At 38.8% G+C, this 19,715-nt stretch overlaps 1 protein-coding gene and 1 long non-coding RNA gene across 6 annotated transcripts in view; one reads left to right on the forward strand and one right to left on the reverse strand.

Moving 5' to 3' along the window:
* Positions 1 to 8,540: 8,540 nt before the first annotated feature.
* On the reverse strand, positions 8,541 to 13,142 carry LOC141578608 (uncharacterized). Its single transcript, XR_012509105.1, has 4 exons — positions 12,994 to 13,142; positions 12,735 to 12,888; positions 12,070 to 12,199; positions 8,541 to 8,680 (listed from the first exon to the last, which is right to left on the reverse strand). It is a non-coding gene; the product is annotated as an uncharacterized LOC141578608 (long non-coding RNA).
* A 116-nt stretch (positions 13,143 to 13,258) lies between these two features.
* The window catches only part of MTF2 (metal response element binding transcription factor 2), a 57,617-nt gene continuing 51,160 nt past the window's right edge, over positions 13,259 to 19,715 (forward strand). For 2 of the 5 annotated variants that reach the window (XM_010950403.3, XM_010950404.3), the window contains exon 1: positions 13,259 to 13,509. In XM_010950403.3, coding sequence (XP_010948705.1) covers positions 13,505 to 13,509 — 5 coding nt within the window. In that variant the 5' untranslated portion in view covers positions 13,259 to 13,504. Of the gene's footprint in view, positions 13,510 to 13,968; positions 15,969 to 19,715 lie in introns of those variants that run through there. The other 3 variants (XM_074369976.1, XM_074369975.1, XM_074369977.1) reach the window with 3 other exon arrangements.

Raw genomic sequence — 19,715 nt, forward strand, 5'->3', positions numbered from 1 at the left:
TGTTGAGCATCTTTTCATGTGCCTGTTGGCTATCTATATATGTCTTCTTCGGAAAAATGTCTATTCAGGTCTTCTGCCTGTTTTTAATCAAGTTGGTTGTTTTTTTGATGTTGAGTTGTATGAGTTCTTTGTCTGTTTTGGATATTAACCCCTTATCAAAAGATCATTTGCAAATATCTTCTCCCATTCAGTAGGCAGTCTTTTTGTTTAGTTGAGTGTTTCCTTTGCTGTGCAAAAGCTTTTCAGTTTGATCTAGTTTTCCCTGCCTGAGGAGACATATCCAAAAAAATATTGCTAAGGCCAATGTCAAAGAGTATACTGTTTATGTTTTCTGGAGAAATTTCTATTCAGATCCTTTGCTCATTTTCAGTTAGGTTGTTGATATTTTTTATAAAAATTGTGAGAGTTCTTTATATATATACACTGGATAAAAGTCTTTATCAGGTATATGATTTCCAAATATTTTCTCCCATTCACTTTCTTGACAGTGCCCTTTGAAGTATAATTTTTTTTCATGTTGATATAGCCCAATTTATCTATTTTTTCTTTGCTTGTGCTATTGGTATCATATCTAAGAGAACATTATCTAGTCCAAGGTCACAGGTATGTTTTCTTCTAAGAGTTTTACAGTTTTAGCTCTTACATTCACATCTTTGTTTTTAGCTATTTTTTATACATGAAGTGCAAGTAACAATTCAACACAGACAACAGCCTATACACTGTAACACTTGCCAAAACCCAGAGCAATCCAGTGAGATCTAGAGGCTTAAAGAGAGAGTTTCTCTACTAGAACCCCTGGCTGTGTGTACTGGAAAGAAAGAGCAGCTCGCAAACACTGCAGATTTCAGCAAAGCTGCTACATTCCATTTAATACCCTGAATACAGTCTGCAGAGATCTACGGGGTCCTGCGTGCACATAACACCCTCCGTTGCATGAGGACCTATACCGCCTGCCGAGGGAAGGTACAGGTCTTCTAGGCTCAAAGAATAATAATGCTCACTCCCCCATGTTTGCACAGGTAGGTGACGGACTAGCCTGTCCCCAGGGCTCTAGATGTGTAAATCAGTGCAGGTAAACCGGATGGGGTGAAGGGGATGAAGAAACTTTTAGAGGTTAGATCAGATTTCAGGTTATGTGGATCGAATCTATTGGAGGTAACCTTTAGAAACTTTTGAAAGCAGAAGAGAAGAGAAGCATTTTAAGAGCTAAACTGCTGTGTGCTTAAGAAGAACCATTCGTGATGAAGTGTCCTGGCTAAACCTCAGCTGAAGAAGCCACTGATTCCATGGTTGTGTGCTTGGCTTGTGTCTAAGACAGATTTAGGCTGAAATAAAGAGTGAAGTTTAAAGCTAACTGAGTATCTTAACGATCTGGGACCCAGGTGTGACTAACTCAAGGAATAAAAGCTGAAGAATTAGCTTGTAAAGTTTAATAAACTAAATTAAACAGGTTGAATTTAGGTTGCTCTGCAATTGTAGTCCGCCTACTTTTATACTGTTTGTACCCCAAGATTTCCTAATAGAAGAGCAAAGTAGTTTTATTGTTTAATCAACCAAACTCGCTGTGTTGAGAAGGAATAACTGATAAGTTTTAAGCTTTCGGTAAAATACGGGAAATTTTCCATTATTTCCTTAGTGAAAAATGGGCATGTGTGAGCAACAACACCCATTCATTTACTCATTCAACAAATATTCATTGATCATATGTGTGACAGGGCACTGTTCTAGGCACTAGGGTATCACAGTAAATAAAACAGTGTCTTAACTCTCATGGAGTTTATATTCTAGTGTGGAAGACAGATAATAAAAATGTATTTTCAAATGGTGATAAATGCTTTGAAGCAAAAAAGGGAGCAGACTGAGAAGTTCTGTTCAATATAGGGAGGTAATGAAGGTACAACGGCTCTGTTAATATTGACAATCCTTATAACTGTTGTCCAATAAAATTATCAACCATCAAGCACTTTCGTGGTGCCTACCAGAATAATAATAGCAATATTTGAGCACTTCTAGTGCCAGGCATTATTTAACTTATCCTTACAACAAATCGGAGGTAGGTACTATTATTATTTCTAACTTACAGTAAATGAAGCTGAGCCTTAGAGAGGCTATTTCAGTTATCTATTGCTGTGCAACAAAACGTCTCAAAACTTGCCGGCCTTAAACAACAACTTATTTGCTCATAATTCTGCAGTTTGGTCAGGGCTCGATGGGGACAGTTCATCAGCTCCATGTGGTACCAGCTAAGGTAGCTTGACTGGAGCTGGAGTATGCACTTCCAAGGTGGCCTCACCAACGTGGGTGGCAAGCTGGGGCTGTCAACTGGAAGCTTAGGTGGCACTGCTGGCAGGGGACCTCATTTACCTTCCATGTGGCTTCTCCAAATAGCAAAGCTGGGTACTTCAGACTTCTTAAATGGCCACTAGCTTCCCCCAGCGCACAAATGGCAGAGCTGCCAGGCCTTCTTAACCTTGGCTCAGAAGCCCCACAATATTGATTTGGCCATATTCCATTTGCTAAAGGTCACAAAGCCAACCTAGATTCAAGTGGAGGGATGACGCAGGGGCATGAATGCCAGGAGGCGTGTCTCCCTGGGGCTCCCAATAAATTGACTACCACAGTTTGCCCTTCAGCCTCCAGTGATTTATGTCCCTCCTATATGCAAAAGAACACATATCCTGACACTTCCAGAAGTCTTTCTCCACTCTTACCCGGGCTCAACATCTAGGACCTGCCTGGAATTTAATTCATGATACTACCCCTTGCCCATAAGCTTAAGCAGAATCACTCATTCTCCTTAATTCCTCTCACCTTCTCCTTCCATTTCAACCAAGCAACCTGTATCGTTGACTTTACTTCCTAAACATCTCCCTAATCCCTAACCCTAAGCCTAGTCAATCCACTTTGTTCCTTTTCTACCTCCTCAGCTCTTAGCTACCATAATCTACCTGAGCGACCGTGAAACTGGCAAACAGTCCCCATCATTCATTCTCTCTCTCTTTAAACACCTGTATTATGGTATGATTCCTGTACAATAAATAACACATATTTCAGATATACGATTTGATAAGTTTTGATAGATGTACGCATCAATTAAACCACCACCACAATCAACATAGCTAACATTTCCATCACTCCCCAAGAGGTACAAAAGTCCAATCCCCAGTTTCTTCTTTCCCGCTCCCTTTAACCCCCTCCATCACTCTCCCTTGTGCTTCCTTAATTCAGCGATTTTCAACTAGGGGTGACTCTGCCCCTCGGGAACATTTGGCAATGTTTGGAGACCTTGGTTGCCTCAACTCCGTGTGTGGGCACTACGTACAGTGTGGAGGTGCCAAGGATGCTGCTAAACATCCTACAACGCACAGGACAGCCCCTCGCCCCCCAACAAAGAATTATCCATCCCAAAATGTCGATAGTGCTGAGGTTGAGAAATCCTGTGGTCTTTTCTTCACCAAGTAACCAGACGTCTTTTTCAAATGCAATCATGTTAACACCCTGCTGAGGCTCTTCCTACTGATTTTAGGTTAAGAATGCGAACCGCTTTTTTCTGGCCCATAGCATCCTCTGTAGGGTAGCCCCACCAGCCTCTTCAGCTCCAGCTTGTGCACTGACCTCTGCTTTCCGTGCTCCAGCCACATGGGTCTTCTTCCTTCAGTCCCATACATACTGCATCTCACTATAGGACCTCACACACCCTCTGTCAGCAATGCTCTCCCTCTTAATGTGCGTCCCTCTCGGCCCTACCCTGACCCTAACTCTAGCTCTAACGGAGGAATGACTACAGCAACTATTGATTTTTTACCATCTTTATAATTTTGCCTTTTCTACAGTGGTTGGGGGAAGCTGGCAGATGAATGACATCCAGAGGTTCCATATTGATGATTCTGGAGTGCTGAGTGAGGCCATTAAATATACCTGTCTGCTCTCAACTCATTATACAGAATTGTTTAAAAAAGGCATAATGGAACCCAGTGCGGGAGGAGTGCAGCTGAAGGGAGCAGTGAGGTGGGAGCCTGGCTCTGCTGGCCTGAGAGATGCACTGGGCAGTGCAGGCCCTGGTGGCCCCAGGCTTCTGGTACTCCCTCCGTGGAAACAGTGATCCCGTCAGAAACAGAGATTTCCTGGGTCTTAGTTAACATTACCCGGCCTTCCAACCACTGGCCTGGCTGCCTAAAGAGGAGGAGTATGACCCTCAACTTGGTCATTGAGGACTTTACCTCAGGAGAGGAGAGAAGCCGGACTGGTGGAGCGGCAGCTGTCTGTGCCATCCTGGCCGCAGCGAGCCTGCATGGCACCTACTGCGTTGTGCAGCTGGGGGGGTTATTAACGTGTTGAGTCCTGTTTGGTGATGGGGCCCTGGTATCTTTAATGTAATTGTCAAAACAGCCCGCAGCAAGGGGAGAGGTCTCTAGTATCACACTTGGCTATGCCTTGTGGCTCCTTTTTGGGAGGCATTTTCAGTAAAAAATAAAAGGGGTGAATCTCTGTACTGTCACAAACAAACAAAACCACACACCTGATTAACTCCTATTCACCTAGAGATCAGTTTTTTTTAAATATTTTATTCATTTATCATTGTATTATTTATTTTATTCTGGTGGGAAGGTAGCTAATTAGCTTACTTTTAGAGGTGGTACTGGGGATTGAGCCTGTGACCTCATGCATGCTAGGCATGTGCTCTACCACTCGAGCTATACCCTCTCCCCTTAGAGAACATGGTTCTAACATCTCTTCCTTAGGGAAGACTTCCTTAGCTCTCCAGGCTAGGTATAAACTCCCATAGACCTATGAAGCTTTCATTCACAGTAGTATGTAATTATGCACTTGTGTCAATATTTCACTAGTATCTGGCCCCCCCACCCCACATACTACACTGAAATGCCAAGAGGCCCAGTGACCCCAGTTCCTAGTGCAATGGCTGACATATAATATATACTCAATAACGTTTTTATTAATAGATTTTAATTTTTAGAAGGTTTAGGTTTATAGAAAAATTGAGCTAATAGTACAGAGAGTTACCATATAATTATCCTCTCTCTATTATGTCTTTACTGTGGCACATTTGTTGCAATTAATGAAACAATATTGAAATGTTAACTGAAGTCTGTAGTTCACATTCAGGTTTATTCTTTGTGTTGTATAGTTCTTTGGGATTTGACAGTTGAATCATGTTTCATCAGTCCCAAATTCCCTGTGCTCTTCCTATTCATTTCTCCCTCTCTCTCCTCCTTAGCCCCTGGCAACTATTGATTTTTTACCATCTCTATAATTTTGCCTTTTCCAGAACATCATATTGTTGAACTCATACAGTATGTAGCCTTTTCAGACTGGCTTTTTTCACTTAGCAATATGCATTTAAGTTTCCTCCATGTCTTTTCATGGCTTCATAGCTCACTTCTTTTTACCACTGAATAATATTCCACTGTATAGATGTACCATAGTTTGTCCATTCACCTGTTGAAGGACATATTAGTTTCTTCTTGTTTTGCTACAAACATATATAAACATTCATGTGCAAGTTTTTGTGTGAACACATTTATTTGGGTAAACACCTAAGATTGTGACCCATAGATTATATGGTAAGATTATATCTAATTTTGTAAGAAATTGCCAAACTGTCTTCCAAAGTGCCTGTTCCATTCTCCAGCAATGATGAGAGCTTCTGTTGCTCTATATCATCACCGGCATTTGGAGCTATCAGCATTTTGGAGTTTAGCCATTCTAATGGTGTGTAGTATTATCTCATTGTTTTAATTTCCCTAATGACATATGATGTTGAGCATCTTTCCACATGCTTTATTTGCCATCTGTATATTTTCTTTGGTAAGATATTTGTTCAGGTTTTTTGCCCATTTTAATTAGGTTGTTTGATTTCTTATTGTTGATCTTAAAATGTTCATTGTATTTTCTGGCTATATGCTTTAGTGGATATGTGTTTTTCAAATATTTTCTCCCAATCATTGTTTTGTTTTTCATTCTCTTAATGGTGTCTTATGCAGAATGACACTAATTTTCATAAAGTTCACCTTAATCAATTTTTTAGTTCACGGAACACGGTATTGGGGTTGCATCTAAAAATGAACTGCCAAACCCAAATCACATAGACTGTCTCCTATATTACCTTCTGGAAGTTTCATAGTTTTGCATTGTACCTTTCTGTTTGCACTTAATAGTATTTGCTAGATAAATTAAGGAAGGCTAATAGTAATAGAAATGGAATAGAGGAATTTAGGTGGGAAGAAAGTTACTGCTTCTATAGATTTTGAAGGCATCAGCATAAGATTAATAGTTAAACCCTGTTGGGAACTCATCCAGAGAACTAAGTTACCGGTTAAGAGATAGTTGAGACAGCCAGCTGATCAAAAGGCAGAATTCAGGGTAGACCAAGAGCAAGCAGGGCAGAAGAGACACAAAGATCTGGTTCACAGATCAGAATTTCAGGAGAGGCAGTCCAGTACCCTGGAGAGCTCCCAAAGAGCGTACGTTTTGATAGCCTGGGAGCTTTAAACACTGCTAGCTAACAGTATCTACATTTTCTCATGGGTTACGTGACCAGAAACCTATATCACTGCACTGCATGAGTTTTAACAAATCTTTTAAACATTACAAGAGTAGAAAAATTAGGAAATAGGGAGAAATATAAAGAAGAAAAGAAATCTTACCACATAGAGATAATCATTAACTAATGACAATGGTGACATAAAATGCACAAATGGACACTATTCATTCCTGTCTTCTTTTGTCAACAACCCTTCAAATACTCCAATTTAATGTGCACATTTTGTGCAATTAAATTTTAATACCTAATATTATTTAATTAAATACATTCTGATTCAGTTATAACTATTATTTGTGCCAAGCTCTTGTTCCTGGCACAGGAGAAACAGGGAAGAACACCAGTGACGCAAACTGGATCGGAGTGCCGTGTGTACTGTCCCGTCCAGCATCAGCCCTCCCCTTACTGCACTCTGGATGCACTTCCTGCTGCATACAAGACATCTTGTTTTCATATTCCATGTGCACCTTAAACTCAGTTAGTTTACCCCTCAAATTGTTCAACAACCACCTTATCCAATCTTTGCAAAAAAAAGAAGGGAAAGAAGAAAGGAAGGAGGGAAGAAGAAACAAAGAAATACAGTCATCGTTTCTCATTTCACTCAAGCCACAAACCTCAAAGATTATCCTCGAATCGATTCATCCTTTCACCTATCTCTTTAGTGACTTCCAAGTTTTGTTAGTGTCACCTCTCTGAAGTTTCTTCTTTCCTCTCTGTTCAAGCCTTCACCCATTACTCACCTGGACAGTTGCAGTGGCCTCTTTATTCACAGTATTTCTCATTTTGAATCCAATTTCCACACTACCACCAGAGAGGTATTTCCACAGGATGGATTTATTTTAAATCCTCTGATGGTTCTCCTATTTCTATGTAGGATAGTGGTTAAAGAGTAGAGTCCAGAGTCAAACAAAACTGGATTCAAATCTGCACTTACTGTTATGTGACCATGGACAATTTGCTTATCTTCTGTGTATCTCCGTTGCTTTATAAGTAAAATAAGAATTAATAATATCTTCCTCATAGGGTTTTGAGGAATATTAAATAAAGTAACATATATAAAGTACTTTTTCACACATCTTAGCAGACAGTGAACATTCAATACATATTATTATTATTATCATTATCATTATTATTATATAATGGAAGTTCAAACTTTATTGCATGTTAGTAGACTCAAAATATTTTGACAGCCCAGAATAGCAACCCCTTCTTTGGGAAAACATCTTCTCTTCCACACCAGTTGTGCCTCTTGTACTGGCAGTTAATAAAAATATCCACTTCTTTGGCTACAGGGATGGGCATCAATCCAATTTTTATTGAAAAGCTCATCTTGCCTATAACATCTGGTTGGGCACGTAACCCAAGCCTAGCCCATCACAATACTTCTGTGGGATTTTTTTCAGTGGGAACTCTAAAGGTGAGGAGTAGGGATGAGGGAAGGAGGTGGAGGAAGGAAATTTATTTTTCTTAATTGGTTCCTATTGTAAAATGTAACCTTCCTAAAAGCCATGTTTCCCACTAAACAGAGAAAGCCATGTGCAGAAGAAGAGAATGAAACATCATTCAGAAAGGAGCAGAAACAGAGAGGGACAGAGACAGAGAGAGATGGAGGATCCTATATACTTTATGGTCTGTTTGCAGGCAACACCAAGGCAAGGGCTTCTACACTTCCAAGTCTTGTTCTGGTTGTAATCATGACTCTTGTAATCAAGGCCTCTCACAATAAGACCCAATCACCTTTCTGCCCTTGTTTCTACCCTTCATACTAGGTTCCACTAAATTTGTTCTCATTCCTAGCATACATCACACCCTTTCACACCTCTGTACATTTTCCCTGTATCTTAATTACTTATTAATGTCACTATCTCCAGACACTACGCCCTCCAGCCCACTTTGTGGATGTATATTATCAATGCTTGTACCCTGTCCTGAACACAATATAGCATAGTTCTTCTGTTACTTATTGTGAAATAAATAAATATCCATTTAAAATTTTATTTGTATAAAGGGAGATCTGTGGTCCAGATGTATTTCCAGGAATAGGGATATAAAGAACAGTAATGTCCTCCTACCCTCAAGGAGCTCGTAGTTGAATCAGGGGAGTCAGACAGGTAACACTTGCTGTAAGAGAAAAAAAAAAGCACTTTTACAAATATTACTTCATTTAACCCAATGATAAAGCTTTATGTTGATGTTCTCATCCTTCCCGTTGAGCTCACAAAGCTCAGGCTCTGAGAGTTTGGGAAACTTGCCCAAGATCACTCAGCTAATAAAGTGAGAGAGGCTGACCAGCAACTTAGGCCCTTTGTTCCCCAGGGTTCCTGCTTCTGTTGCTCTGCCTCTCACCTCATGCCTTTTCTTATCTTGTCCAGTGGACAAAAATAACAGAGTGAAGCAGGTAAGACAGTCTGTCATTATACCATTGGATAATTCTCTCTCTCTCTCTCTCTCTCTCTCCTCTCCCCCATTCTCACCCCTAGATTTTGGTGAGTTGACCTTCAAAAGCTTGTGTCATAAGCAGGGATGCCATAAGCATGAATTGGAACCTAGCTCTTATGACCCTTAATTGATTTGTTGTGACTGCACACACACTTTTTACTCAACTTAAATTTTTGACTGCCAAGACAGCAAAAATATCACTTGATGGTAGCACATGTAAATTCTTCTGGGGTTAGGGTAGGGGGAAGATGATTCGACAAGTCTGAGGAGGGTGCACGTACTACAGGATACCAGCTCTGGGGAAGCTGTGCACACTGCAGGAGGCTGCTGAAAGTGTACCTTGGAACCAGGAAAGAAAACTGTTTTGTAATGCATGCTGTCTCCAGCACAGTCCTCTGACAAAGCTTCATATTATGCCAGTTGGTGAGGGAAAAATATTTTAAGGGTTCACATCCATTTTCACACAGCAAGGGTGAATTTGGAAATGATAAGCAATAAATTGACACTGGGCACAATATATTTTAAGATGTATTATATGAGGAGTCTAAATTTGCCATGTACATTTTTTACAACAAATAACCAGGTTTAAAAGCAATGTTCATGTTATGTATGGAGGTTTAAGCTTTGGATAAAAATGAAAGGAATTTCAATAAATCTTTTTTATCTGATTATTATCAAAACTTTTTTTTGATGTTTCAGATTTATTTCCTTTTTCAGACCAATGAAAGCAAACTCTGTGAGGACAGAGAATGTTTCTTTGACGTCTCTGACTTGCCTGCTTATTTGCATTGCTAACTCTGCATAATGAACAATGCGAAAGGACTTCTAGCCTTTTTCCACAGAAAGTAATAGCTAATAACTGAGAGCTTGCAGGTTTATAAACATAGTATTTTATAACATTCCCTGTGACTTCTCAATTATAAATTTTGAGAATTAACTAACATTTTGAATATCCTGCTCAAATTTTTGTATTTTTCATTTTGGGGTTTGATTTTGGTAGAGAATTCAATGCTACTATTGAGTTCTGTTACATATTAACATATCTATATTGTTTCAGTCAGAGTAGACTAAAATATGCTGGGTGGCAAACAATTCCAGATTGCAGTGACTTAACACAAGAGTTTAAATCTCTAATTAAGTATCTACATGCAAAAAGAATATAGGTCCATACCTAACAGTATACACAAAAATTAACTCAAAATGGATCATAGACTTAAATGCAAGAGCTAAACCTACAAAACTTCCAGAAGAAAACATAATAGAAAACCTCTGTGATCTTGGATTAGGCAAAGAGTTCTTAGGTATAACATCAAAAGCATATTAAAAAAAGATAAATTAGACTTTATCAAAATTAAGAAACTTTCGTGCTTCAAAAAACACCATTAAGAAAATGAAAAGAAAAGCAGTAGACTAGGAGAAAATATTTGCTAATCATGTATTTGATAAACTACTTATATCTGGGTATATAAAGACTTCTTACAACTTGATAAATACTTGAACAGCCCAGTTAAAAAGCAGGCAAAAGATTTGAATATATGCTTCACCAAAGAAGATATGAGTGGCTAATAAGCACATGAAAAGATTCTTCACATCATTAGCCATTAGGGAAATACAGATTGAAACCACAAAGAGCGACCACTTTACTCCCACTGGAATGAGTAAATACAAAAGAAAGACAATAACAAGTATTGGTGAGGATGTGGAGAAATTGGAACCCTCCCACATTGCTCATGTTTTAGAAAACACCTTGGCAATATCTTTAAAGGTTAAACATAACTTACCATACAATGCAGTAATTCCCCTTCTAGGAATCTATCCAAGAAAAATAAAAACAAGTTCTACACAAGACTTATGCACAAATGTTCATAGGAGCAGTATTCATAATAGCCTTAAACTGGAAACAATGCAAATGTGCATCAACTGGTGAACAGATAAATAAAATATAGTACATTCATACAATGGAGTACTATTCAGCAATATAAAGGAAAGAACTAGGGACACATGGTACAACATGGATGAACCTCAAAATCATCACGTCGAGTGAAAAAAAAAAAAAAAAAGACCGAAAGATTACCTTATTGTATGAGTCCATTTATATGAAATGGCCAGAAAGGCAAATCTATAGAGACAGATTTCTGGGGTTGGGACTCAGAACAGGAATTGATTGCAATTGGGCATAATGAATTATTTTTAGGGTGGTAGAAATGTTCTAAAATTGGATTGTGGTGATGGTTGCACAATTTTAACCTCTGCTTGTTGTCATTTAGGGACTCAAAGTGACAGATGTTCTATTTCAACACATGCTTCCAGGATCACCACGGTGGGGGGAGGGGGTGCGACAGAATGTGCCTCTGCCTCTTAAAAGATTTTCCTAGAAAGTGATTCATTTCCCCTTCCCTTCCATTGGTAAAGGCAAGTTACATGTCCATGCCTAATTTCAAGGGTGCAAAAGAGTACAATTTTACTCTGTGTCTGGCAGGAAGAATAACCAGAATTTTTGCGAACAACCCTTATGACTATCACAGAAATAGGTAACAATAAAGGGTACAGTTGACTCTGAAGTTATTTTGCTTTGTACCCCTGAGGGCCTTGACATGTTTCTTCTTAAGGTTCTAATCATTGCATGTTGCTTAGTTAACAGAAATTTCGAAGACCACAATTACAGGAATTCTTTGTATTTTTCTGATTCCCTCAGTGCCCTTGATTCTCTGAGTACCTGGCTTCCTTAAATGATTGCATTTTTGTATTCATATGTTTACACAGGAAAACAGCAAGCTTTTTTTTTTGTTCCAGAAAGACAGGTATCATTTACTTCTCTAATGTATAAGAGATTAGAACACTGTCTTGTGGCTAAAGAGGCCAAAAGTTAGACCAGTAAATGGAAATTATAGGAAGTCAGATTACATTTATATAAAGAAGAATTTTCTGTTAGCATTTGTGAAATTGAAATGACTGCCTCTTAGGTACTGAACCCCTGGAGACGCTGAAGTAGAGGCTTGTTGACCACTTGAGAGAAATGCTGAAGAGAATTTAGACCATCTCAACAACTGATGTTCTATTATTGGGCTTACCTGCATAGCAAGTATACTTGCTTGTGTAATTATCTTTATCCATTTTTGAACAGCATTTACTTTTTTAGTCATCCTCTCAACCAAAATTATGAAGGGCATCGAAGGCAAGTTTACAGAAACTATATGAAACCTGAAAGGCAACAGATAGAGTGAAGCTGTAGAAAGACGACAGACTAAAAATTTGATTAAGACTACTAGTCAGGAGAAGCAGAAGGGTATGACTAAAACGGTGTTGTTAAAATGAACGTGTTTATCTGCCAAATCCTGAGATCAAAGGCTGAGGAGAACTCCTTTTGAAATATGAGCAAAGTGAGGTTAGGCCACAAGAGATACTTTTTCAGAGAGAGAAAAAAGCATGGTATTAATTATCCCTGTGATGTAATATGAGACAAAATATAAAATGAGTTTTTAAATATTTTGATAATGTTATAAGCAAAGGTATCCCATGCGGCACTAAGAGGAGCTGGGTTTTATCAAAGGACGTCAGAGACAAGCATGCCCTCTGTCACTGGGGACCTGTCGGCAGCCGAGCACCGGCTGGCAGGCTAAGGGTCTGCCTGAGCACGAAAAAGTTCTGTATTCCTAAAATAAACCACTTTGCACGAGATTATTCTCAGATTTCATCACAATTAGCAAGGATTTGCAAAGAAGATAAACAGAGAAACCTTTCATCGTCAGGGAAAAAAGTCTGAAAACCTTCCACACAAGCAGCTCCTGGTAGGAAGGAATTTGGGGCTGGACAATAATCGCCGAACAAAACACAATTCTGACATCCGCGGTCTCTTCCCGCTGACGGAAATTCCAAAGGCAGGCCTCAGGCTGAAGACAGAAGAAACGTGCATTATTTAACATTTTCTCCACAGAAAGGAAGTCAGCAGGGCAAGATGTAGGGAGAACCGTCCCCCTCAGAGGAAAAGAACGCACTGTGCAAGTCCGACACGACGCGCTCCTCAGAACAGAAGCAGCAGTGGGAGCCGACTGGCCGCAGCGCGGCGCTCACTATTGTGTTAGCGCCGGCGGCGGAAGGACTTAGTCCCACGCACTGTTAAAGAGTCCTTCTTTGTTCAGCTCCGGCCGCGGAGGCAGGGAGCGGTGTCCTTCCGCGCTCGCCGCGCAGTCCCCGCCCCCTCGCGGCCCTGGAGAGCTGCCATTCGGCGTCGGAGCCGCTCCGCGCTCCCAGAATGCACCGGCAGTCCGCGGGAAACCAAAATGGCGAAGGGTTGCAGTGAAGTGGGCTCTGTCTGAGGCCGGTTAAGAACGCTCACTCTACCCCCCAGCCCTCGTCCCCACGACCTCGGTTTGTTCGTGTGTCTGTGCGGGGTGCCCGGTGGGGCGGGTGCCCAGTAAGTGCTCGGACTCGCAGGGGAAGCGCCCACGGGGTCGTGATTGGTTGTTTTTTCCTGTATGAAGCGGTTGGCACCACTGAAGTGACCGAATGAGGTGAGAGACCTTGGCCTGGGAACCAGGCTCTTCCGGAGGAGGTGGAGGGGGTGGGGAGGAGGAAGAAAGGAAGCAAGTATAAAAGGGAAAGATGGAGGATTGCGGTGGGGGTGGGGGCTCCAGTGTGTGTATGGGGGTGCCTTGCATATGTGTACATATTGAAAAGAATGGATGGAAAGGAGTAGTCAGTTGGGTGGGTACTGGAGAAAATAGGGACTAAAGGAGCGAGCAGGACTTTGGGGAAGTCGGTTGGAGGAACGAGATGAAATGTTGAGACGGGGAAGCTGTGTTTGGAGGGGCAGGAAGGAACCTGGGGGCGGGAGACGGTTGGAGGGGCAGGATGAACCTGGTGATGAGGGGGTGGGGAACGTAGGGGAGGAGCCGTTAGGAAATGGGGACTGAGGGGGACGTGGGGACCAGAGTGAAGGGGTTGCCTGGAACCTTAGGGGGCGCGAAGGGAAGTAGCAGCTTGGAACCGGAGGGTGGTGGAATTGTATGGATTTGGAGATGGGGGTAGAGTGGAAGGGCACGATGGAATACGAGGATAAGGGCGACACTAAGTAGACCCTGAGAGCAAACCCTGAGAGCTTCAAGGGAAGAAGTGGGAGGGAAAGTGTACTGTAGGAGAGAGGGGCCTTATATTCGGAGACCACCAAAAATCTGGGGCAATTCTGCTTAATTAAATTTAACTCATATGCCTGCTCGGTTGTAGATTTGTATTATCGTATTCATTTTTACAACTGAGGTAATTACGATTTAAGGGATGTTAAATAATTTGCCAGGATTTCTTAACATGTTCAGTAGTGCCAGAACTCTTAACTCTGTGTTTTACAGTCTGGCGTCCTTGGTTGCAAGATTTTTTTCTTTGGAAGCAACTAGAGGGAACCGATGGATTTATCGGGGTGATTTGACGAACAGCGAGGGTTCGTGAACAATGGGGAAAGGGATACGGAGTGCTGTTCTATGCTTTAAAGCATCTAACTTTGGTTATAGGTAGAACCCATTTACTGATGGAAATATGGAAACCTAGGTAGGCCTGTGTATAACATAAGAAAGCACCATGTGAGATGTGAGGTCAGTATAGAACTAGAAATATGTAAATAGTGCTTGATTTAATTTGACTCCAGATGCTGCGGTGGTAGTTACTTTCTCCTTCAGATTGATTCCATGTGACTCTTCTGTATACCTTGCCTACAGGCTGGTTTCAATTTCCATGTTTTCATTCTCTCGAGAATTCCTTTTTTGGGCTGTGGACTGCAACGACAGTGAATTTAAAAGTAATGTGGCTAAAGTAAAATGTACTTAAATTCTTAGTGACCTTTTCAGGGATTTGAAATGCTTTAAATGGAGCCATTTTGACTAACAGCTTTATGTGCCTAGTAGCTTTGGCAAGGAAAGAGTTGATTTTAAATTTCTATTCTATTCTTGGTATTTGGAGTGCTACACTCCCCCAAGCATTTGTAGTGATAGTTTGCAAAGGGAGTACAAGGTGAAACTTTTTGTTTTTGTTTTTTTTAGGCTCCTAAATATGAAAGTCTATTTGAATTCACATTTAAAATTTATTCAACTTCAGTTTTTTTTTAAAGTGCTAAAAATATTCTAAAATATTTGAATTAAGAGTGCACCTGCTTCCTGATACTGCGTATTCATGTTACTGGGCATTAACGGAAATCTATACCTATCAGGATGAAATGCACACACAGTTTTAGGCCTTTAAGTATGGAAATCTGGTTAAACTTTTTTTTCTAGCTGAAACAAAATATAATTATATCTGTTACCTCAAAGCTCAACTAGGAAAGGAATTTTATTCTGTATATTTTGCTATGGATCATAAGCTCTTTGATGTCATGGATTATACTTTTAAACATATCTTTTCATTAGATCTTTGACTGAAAGGATAATTTGCTTTATTAATATTTCAGCATAATCTTTACATCTGACTTTAGGAAACTGGCAGTATAGTGATAATCTATTTAACACATGGGGAGATTTGCCTTTGAGGAGTTGCTATGGCCAAAATCTGTAGCTTGGTGTTTTTGAAAGTGAAATTTACCTGTAGTTTTAGTTAGTCTAAACTTCCATGAATGATATTCTTTGGTTGATATTTTTATGCTTTATTTCCCCTGTTCTTCAGGATTTGTTTCTTGCAGCAAAATACAGGATAACACCTAAATTGGAATATGGAAGTTTCCCTGTGGATGTTTTTTATGTATTTGAGTAGTGTTGTCATATAGAACTTTCTTCAGTGATGGCAGTTATCTATATCTGCTCTATCCAGTATGGTAGCCATAGGTACATGTGGATGTTGAACGCAAGAAATGTAGCTGGTGAGACTGAGAATTAAATTTATAATTTAAAATGGCCACATGTAGCTGATGTATTGGATAGCACAGTATTATTGCATCCATTTATTAGAAACTGTGTCACCCATCAACCATGGAAACCACAGGAACGCAAGGGTAAGGAACTATCTTTGAACTAAGGACAAATTCTCGGTACATTTTTAAGATGAAGTATTTTTGTGACACACCATGTTTCTGTCATATCTCTATTTTTATGTAACATTGTAAAAGAATAATGAAGGTAGCAGTGTCTCTGGTCTTTTTAAAATACAAGATTTCTGTTTCCTTTGTCAAAAAAAAACAACAAAAATGTATGTTAGAAAAATTATTTTACTTGGCTATTATTAAGAACTTTGTTACTTTTACACATAAAAAATTTTAAACATATACAAAATGAACAGAATTATAATGAACTTTTTTGTATCCTTGCTTGTTTCATCTGTACTTCTACCCACTCCCCACTCCTTTATTTTTATTATTTTTAAAGGTTTTTTTTTGAGGTAAAATTTACATGTATTATAACAAATAAATCCTAACTCTACACTGCTAATAATAGTTTTATTAAGATACAATGCACATATTATATTTATTTATACATAATTCACACATAATACCCTTTTAAAGTACAATTCAGTGATTTTTAGTATATCCAGAGTTGTACATCCATCATTATTATCTTATTTTGGAACATTTTCATCACCTCAAAATGAAAGTCTATCCTTTAGCAGTTACTCTCCATTCTTCCCTACCCCTGGCAACCACTAGCCTACATTCTGTGTTTATATTTTGCCTATCCTGGACATTTCATATAAATGGAATCATACATTTTTATGTCTTTTTGTGTCTGGCTTCTTTCATCTAGCATAATGCTTTCAGGGTACATTCATGTTGTAGCATGTATCAGTACTTCATTTCTTTTTATGGCTAAAATATATTTCATTGTATGGATATACTCCCATTATAATTATCCATTCATCAGTTGATGGACATTTGGGTTTTTTCCACTTTTTGGCTATTCTGAATAATGCTGCTATGAACATTCATGTCCAGGGTTTGTATGGACACCTGCTTTCATTTCTCTTGGGGACGTATCTAGGAGTGGGATTGCTGGGTCAGCTAATACCTCTGTGGTTGACATTTTGACCCTGTACCATCTATAGCCTCACCTACAACTGTGAGGCTTCCAGTTTCTCCACGTCCTTGACTGTACTTGTCTATCTCTTTGATTGTAACCATTCTGGTGAGTGTGCAGTGGTGTCTTGTGGTTTTGATTTGCATTACCCTGATGGTTAATATGTTGAGCATCTTTTTCCTGTAGTTATTCGCTTTTTGCATACCTTCTTTGAAGAACTGTCTATTTAGGTCCTTTGCCTATTTCAAAAAATTGGACTATTTATTTTTTTATTGTTGGGTTGTACGCATTCTTTATGTATTTTGGATACAAGTCCCTTATCAGATGTATGATTTGCATTTACTTTCTCCTTTTCTGTGGGTTGTCTTTTCACTTGATGGTGTCCTTTGAAGCACAAAAGTTTTAAATTTTGATGAAGTTTAATTTATCCCTTTTTCATTTTTTTGCTTGTTCTTTTGATGCCATACCTAAGAAACCATTGCCTAATTCCAATACAGTTTCCACAAATGGATATAACTGTGTCTTATACACCTATTGTGTTACAGAATAGTTCTCTCTTTCTAGGAAGCCACATGTAGCCTTTCTTAGTCCTTCCTCTTCATAACACTGTTGTTCACTTTAATTTTGAATAGAACTTAATATAAATGGAATCATGAAGTATGTATATCTGTTAAAATTTTTGTTTTGTAAACCTAGAACTGCAGTCTTAGCTTGAAAAATCCCACTCTGCAAAGGTTATTGTTGTAGTAGTGGCTTAAGAATCTTACATTATATCGTGGCAATCCTAACCAATACTTTGTGTAATGTAAAGGTTTTTTTAACGGCTTATGAATACAGTTCTCAAATTTCGAATAGATAAAACTGAGTAGGGACTTAATGAGTATACCTTCCAAATGTTGCTTAAGATGAGGATTTAAAAATTAGGGGAGCAGGGAATATGAGGGATCCTTGTGATGATGGAAATATTGATATCTTGACTGTACTGATGGTAATATTTTTGGTTGTGATATTACTCTGTAGTTTTCAAAGATGCTACCACTGGGTAAGAGTTACACAGAATCTATTATTTCTTATAACTGCATATAAATCTACAGTTATCTCGTTAAAATGTTTAGTTAAAAAATAAAAATTAGGGGAACAAAGTGGACAAAAGCAGGCATAAGAACAGGGTCCAATTTTGGTTTCAGTCAGCCACGTTATAAAAACAAACTAAAGATGAGCTTTTGTTTTTCTCTACCCTTACTAGTGAAGTTTATATTGCAGAAAAAACTCACAACTTTTTTGTTGTGGTGGTGGGTGGAGTGGAAAGACACAGTTGTCTAATGGGAATTACTGAATATATACTCCGAAGATTTGGGTCTTCACCTAATCTGCTAGCTCTGCAGCTATTTGAGGTTCTTTACCTATAAAATGGGATATTACCTGCCTGTGTTATACACAGGATTTCTGGGAGGGTCAAGGAGAAAGCACTTTATAAAACTCTAGGTGCAATATAATTTTATAGTGTTGTTTTCCAAAATTTTTTTCCAGAAGAATTGTTATATAGAACAAGAGAGCCATGTATACTTATGATGAAGCCTATGCACTAAAAACACCCCATACAACCTTCCTCTCCGGATGATAAGGATGTCTAATACTGAATAACTTATTTTGCCCTATTCATAATTATGACATGTTACCTACCTACCACGTACCCTGTTGAGTATAAATATTTAGAAGTGTTACTGAACTAAATGTTAAATGTTTTGAAAACCATGTTTAGTTAAATTTTGAAAAATACAGGTCCTTGGTGTTTTGGGATGACCAGCATTAACTGTTACAACTGACATCAGATGAGTGCCAGAATTACCCATAGAGCTAGCTAAAGACCGAAAAATAGAACCAAAACAAACGAGACCAATTTCTTAGAACTCACACCCTAGAGATTCTAATTTGAGAGGTTTGGTGCGAGCTTTCGTATATTTTTGTGTTTAAAAATTTTTCTCTCTTGATTTTGTTTTGCCAGGGTTAATAAGTACTAGATTTTGTTCTAGGATCAAGATTAGAAACTTACCATTTTTTATTAAAACATTGCTAAGAGCCATACAAAGGAAAAACTAGTAATAGGAATGTTTTTTATACTTGAAATGAAAAAGAAAAATATTTTAGTACTGTTTCCATCACATTCATTTAAAATATTTTAAATAGGTGATTAGGAGGGGGAAGGTATAGCTCGGGTAGAGTGCATGCCTAGCATGCACAAGGTCCTGGGTTCAAAAGAAATAAATAAACCTAATGACCTCCCCCCAAAATATAAATAAATAAGTAAGTAAATAAGTAAGTAAGTAAGTAAATAAATAAATAAATAAGTAAGTAAATAAGTAAATAAATAAATAGGTGGTTAGTTAATGGAACTTTGTAGTCTGGGAACCTTGTGAACTGTTAAATGTTTTATAAAATCGCATTTAGGTGTTGTGAGATAGAGAATTCTTTCAGGAAGTGTTTAAACAGAGGCTAGATGATCGTTTTATTTAGGGATATTATAAGGAGGGGTTTATTTTTCATTAGGTAGGAAGTAAATGACTTTCTAAGAACTTTGTAAAACTAAAATAAAGGGGAAATGGGTGTAACTTAGTGGTAGAGTGTGTGTTTAGCATGCACAAGGTTCTGGGTTCAATCTGCAGTACTTCCACAAAAAAAAAAAAAAAGAAGAAGAAAACCAAAATAAGATTCTAGATGAAATAAGTTAATAA

This window comes from Camelus bactrianus, chromosome 9, assembly GCF_048773025.1.
Source record: "Camelus bactrianus isolate YW-2024 breed Bactrian camel chromosome 9, ASM4877302v1, whole genome shotgun sequence".
Classification (NCBI taxonomy): Eukaryota; Metazoa; Chordata; class Mammalia; order Artiodactyla; family Camelidae; genus Camelus; species Camelus bactrianus.